The 4479-nt window shown below is 54.4% G+C and overlaps 1 protein-coding gene across 2 annotated transcripts in view; it reads right to left on the bottom strand.

Annotated features, from left to right (window-relative positions):
* Nucleotides 1–543: 543 nt before the first annotated feature.
* Fam234a (family with sequence similarity 234 member A) overlaps nt 544–4479 on the bottom strand; it is a 34453-nt gene continuing 30517 nt past the window's right edge. For both annotated transcript variants that reach the window (XM_005349045.3, XM_026780761.1), the window contains 7 exons: nt 3868–4000; nt 3492–3621; nt 2965–3105; nt 2579–2654; nt 2234–2389; nt 1711–1813; nt 544–1622 (listed from right to left, as the gene is read on the bottom strand). In XM_005349045.3, the coding sequence (XP_005349102.1) occupies nt 1411–1622; nt 1711–1813; nt 2234–2389; nt 2579–2654; nt 2965–3105; nt 3492–3621; nt 3868–4000 (951 nt within the window). In that variant the 3' untranslated portion in view covers nt 544–1410. The remainder of the gene's footprint in view (nt 1623–1710; nt 1814–2233; nt 2390–2578; nt 2655–2964; nt 3106–3491; nt 3622–3867; nt 4001–4479) is intronic.

Raw genomic sequence — 4479 nt, 5'->3', positions numbered from 1 at the left:
CCTCAGCCTTGAAAACACCTATCCATCACCCTCAGCCTTGAAAACACCTATCCATCACCCTCAGCCTTGAAAACACCTATGCATCACCCTCAGCCCTCGTGTTGACACCTCAGGCTTTTGTGCACGCGCACACTTAAGATTTTTGAACATGAGCAGTTATGAGAACAAGTTTATGTTTAGCAAACTCCAAGGTTCTCAGAAGAACTGATACTCTCAGGTCAAGCCCTGAAACCCTTCCAGGTCCTCCTGTGTAGTGACAGCCAGAGCTGACCTGATCTTCCATTTCATTACACTGCATAGCAGAACACAGAGGACACGATGCTAGGGTAGAGGTGCCTGCCAAGACAGTGGGAGCCGCTGTCCTGGTGACCATCCTAGAGGCTGTGCAGACTACAGGCTTGTTCCTATCCGGTAGGCCTGTGGAGAGCTCTCATTTTAACTGCCCTCTTAACCTTGGCTCTGAGACCTGGCAATTCCTGGTAATCACTTAGAATAATCCCTTTGTGTATTGCAAGCAGAGAGACATCCAGACAGACTGCAGGCTCACAATGAGCTCCTGGGGCTTTCCCCCCTCAGTGCAAATCATTTATTATGTTGTTTTCCATGGTGGCTAAGGTCATGGGACTGCTTTGGCTACAGAGCTAGGGATCTGGTCTGAGCAGAGCTGTTCTGTTGCCCTTGGGCCTCAGGAGCAACAAGGCACAAGGTGAGACCTGTATCAGGTAAGCACCAGGGAGCAGGAAAAGGGACATGCCTGTGCAGACAGCAGGTCCAGTGTACTGAGGAATAGAAAGACTCAACGTGTTTTCCAGAGGTCCCTCAAGTGCACCCATAGGCTCCAGTCCAGACCCCTTCTGCTGGGAAAACTCTTGCTGCTCAGGAGACATGCTCCTTTCTGCTTTGGGAAAGCAGCTCAGAGACTCAGGTTCTAGCTGCAGCCCTGAAGTCACCCAGGGCCTACCACCCTCTGAGCTCTGTGACTCCTGAGAGACAGTGCAGACAAGGGGAGAGCCAGGCTGGAAGGAGAGGGATGGACAGACACCACAGGCAGGGGCATCCCACAGCAGTGGCTTTTTCAGTGGAGTGTGAGAAGGTGCAGAGGCACTAAGTGGGGAGCTTCCTGAAGGGCTGGCTTGGCCCATATTGGCCCAGAGAGACCACAGGGAGGCCTACTGGCCTTGACCAGATCACATGAGTCACACAGTGAGACCTCTGAGGGAGGACATGGTATAGGCAGGAGACTGGAGGTTCCCCCAACATCCTTGGGTAGAGCCGGTAAGGCCATAGTTCTCAGGAGGCCAGAATGACCAGGGCAAGCAGTGAGGTCAGCATGGAGGCTGAGGGTAGGTCAACTTTCCAGGAGGCTTTGTTTTCACAGTTGGAGTCTCCATCTGCTCCAGCCACCACCACCTACACCTCACTTCGGTACCGCAGGCGGGAGAAGCGGTCGCGGATAGCCTGGTCGCTGTCTGAGCTGCCGCCGCCAAGGTGGACCACTCTGCTGCCAGGAACGAGGTCTCGCACTTTGTGTTTGGTCACAGAGACCAGGCCAGGCATGTCTGAGCTTGCTGGGCCCGTCAGGAGCACGTAGGCAGCATGGCGACTTGGCTCGAACAGGATGGCTGTGGGGGACAGTCAGTGGTGCTCAGGACTGGCCAGAGCAAACTAGCACAGGGAAGGGCTGGACCCAGTGCCCGAGCCAATGCTCACCATCAAAGGCCACGATGTTGGCAGTCACGTTGGCTAGCTCCAGCAGGATGCCAGGCAGGGTGGGATGGAACATGTATAGGCTGTGCTGCATGTCTTGGGGACCCTGAAGTGAGAACACAGTATGCCTGACCTGCTGCACCCAGGCCACCGCCACGTCTAAGTGTGCAGCCCTCAAGTTACCTTCAAAAGCGGTCATCCATGTGTTATCCTTGTTTAGACTATGTCTACCAGGGTCCCCCAGAAAGCCACTTCCTGTTAGCCCCTGCTTCCCCCACCTAGACCTGGTACTTCCTGGTGTTCATAAGCACCTGCCCCCCCCCCCAATTACAGGTCCACCCCATCTCCAAGATCTTTCTCCTGTAGCTCCAAGGCACATTATGATACCTCCTTCTTGGCCTGGACCCCCTTTCTATAGGTCTGCGCTCATGCAGTGGATTTCTGGTGGTCCAGTGCCTGGAAGCTTCCAGGGGGATCTGGCACCAGATCCCAACAAGGAGTATTCCCCGAACATATGACCCTGTACCATCTCATCGGCGCTGACAAGCTCATGGAGGCCCCAGAAGAAGAAGGCTGAGCGGTGGTCTGCTGTCATCAGGCTTGTGGATGGTGGGCCCCCAGGTAGGCTTGGGAGGTGCTGGCTCCACAGCATAGACCCAGTACTGAGGTCCAGAAGTAGGATCTGGGGAGGGAGGGGACACTACTGGCAGACAGCCCCAGCTTGCTCAGCCATGCCAGCCACAAAGGCTGCTCTCTGAATCACCTCCCCATCTGAGGGCAGCAGCCTGGGGCTCAACACTGTCTGCTTTCACAGTTTGTCATCAGCTGTTGGCAAGGTAGATGCCCAATCCACACAGGAAGCCCAGCCTACCTGTCTATCAATACTGGTTCCATTTTCAATGACCACAGCCAAAGTGTCTGGTTTGTAGTAGCCAAGGACGGGTTTTCTGGAAGGATTAAGGAAAAAGACCTCACAGAAGGTCTTGGTACAGGAATCTGAGATGAAATGTCCATGGCCGCAGCTCCTGGGTTGGATGGGGCTACCCACATCTAGACCCAGGATGAGGGGCTAGTACTTGTGACCAGCAGCTTCAGAAGCCCCTCCAGTGACAAGGACAGATCCGAGGACAGCAAGGCCTCTAACAGAATCACACAGGCCTTCAGTCCACTGTCCATCCCCCCTGCCAGTCAGCAGGACACGCTGAGGTCCTGAGCAGGCGTGCACCCCCACCCACACTAAACAGCAACTGCACATACCTCAGAACCTGAGTTGCACCAAGGGTCCACTTGGGCACCAGATCTTGTCCATCCAGCAGCATACAGGCCTCAGAGCTCACAAGCAGCACGTCCTGGCCAGCTTTCCCTGGGACATTCATCAGGTAGCGAACCGCTCCAGAGCTAGACGAGGAGAGTGAAGGTGGTGAGGGGAACATATGGATCCTGCCTCACCAAGACAGGCCTGTTGGGATTCTTCCCTCAGGCCCCCATGGTATATCTCCATGTTTCTCAGTTCCCTAACTTGGAAGTATAAATGAGATGCTGTTTGTGGAACAAGGATGATCGATCGATCCCATTCAATATTTTTCTCTACTACTGGGGGATGAAAGCTAGCCAAGCACACTATCATGGAGCCACCCCGGCCTTCTCAGTTTTTACTCTGCTTTTGCTTGCCCGTTTTTCAGTTCCAGAGACATGGAGGTCTAACAGTACTTCAAGGCTCTAGTTTGGTTGTCCTGTGCTCCACACAAGGTTGTCCCTAACTGAGACCTGTGTGTCAGACAAACCTCGGCAGAAGCCTCCGGTGGGCAGAGCTATTAAGCATATTCTCCCAGTAGGAGTCTTCCTTAAACTGGCCATCTCTCCCAGTGATTCTCTCATAGAGACCCTTCACAGAGACGCCGCAGAGAGCACTTGCTGTTCAAAACACAGAAGGACACAGTCACCATGGGGACCAGGTGCACCCATCAGTCCCACCTCCGGAACCACACCCAGTCTAGCCTTTGGGCTTCCTGATTGTTGCTTGTCAGCTTAAGAACCGGAGTGGCCACAAGATGGCCAGTCACCAATTTACATGCTTCTTTATCTAGCTTGGAACCCAGTGTTCTGTCTAGCATCACTCCAGGAGAAAAGCCCATCCCAAGAATGTGGCATCCAACATACCACAGGGCAGGAGAATATAGTGAGCACCCGTTCTGGTCACATGGAGGAGGGCGCCACCATCTCCATCCATACCCAGGCTGTCTCTGTGGCCAATCTGGTACCCGGTGCTGCTTGAATAGATAGCCCCGCTGACCTGGAGTAACAAAGAACAGTAGGGAAGAGGAAGAACCTGCTCCATGGGAGGGCAGGGGAGCTTTAGGGAGCTGCAGAGAAGGTGGTAAACACTCTGTGGGTCTGGGGGAAAAGTACTTTGAGGAGAGTGACCAACAGGGAGCATGTGTGACTATGCTGCACAGCCTGCTGGGAAGCATGGGAGCTGTAGGCCATGTGCGTTCTGCCACCCATGGGGAAGCCAGTAAGTTCCTGTAGAGATGGAGCCTCCCAGGATGCTGCATGTGTGGACCTCAGGATGCTGCATGTGTGGACCTCAGGATGCTGCATGTGTGGACCCCAGGATCCTGCATGTGTGGACCTTGGATCCTGCATGTGTGGACCTCAGATGCTGCATGTGTGGACCTCAGGATGCTGCGTGTGTGGACCTCGGATGCTGCATGTGTGGACCTCGGATCCTGCATGTGTGGACCTCGGATGCTGCATGTGTGGACCTCGGAT

Source organism: Microtus ochrogaster, chromosome 7 (assembly GCF_000317375.1).
Source record: "Microtus ochrogaster isolate Prairie Vole_2 chromosome 7, MicOch1.0, whole genome shotgun sequence".
NCBI classification, from domain to species: Eukaryota; Metazoa; Chordata; class Mammalia; order Rodentia; family Cricetidae; genus Microtus; species Microtus ochrogaster.
The sequence above is the reverse complement of the archived record's forward strand: the minus strand, read 5'-3'. Positions and strand labels throughout refer to the sequence as shown.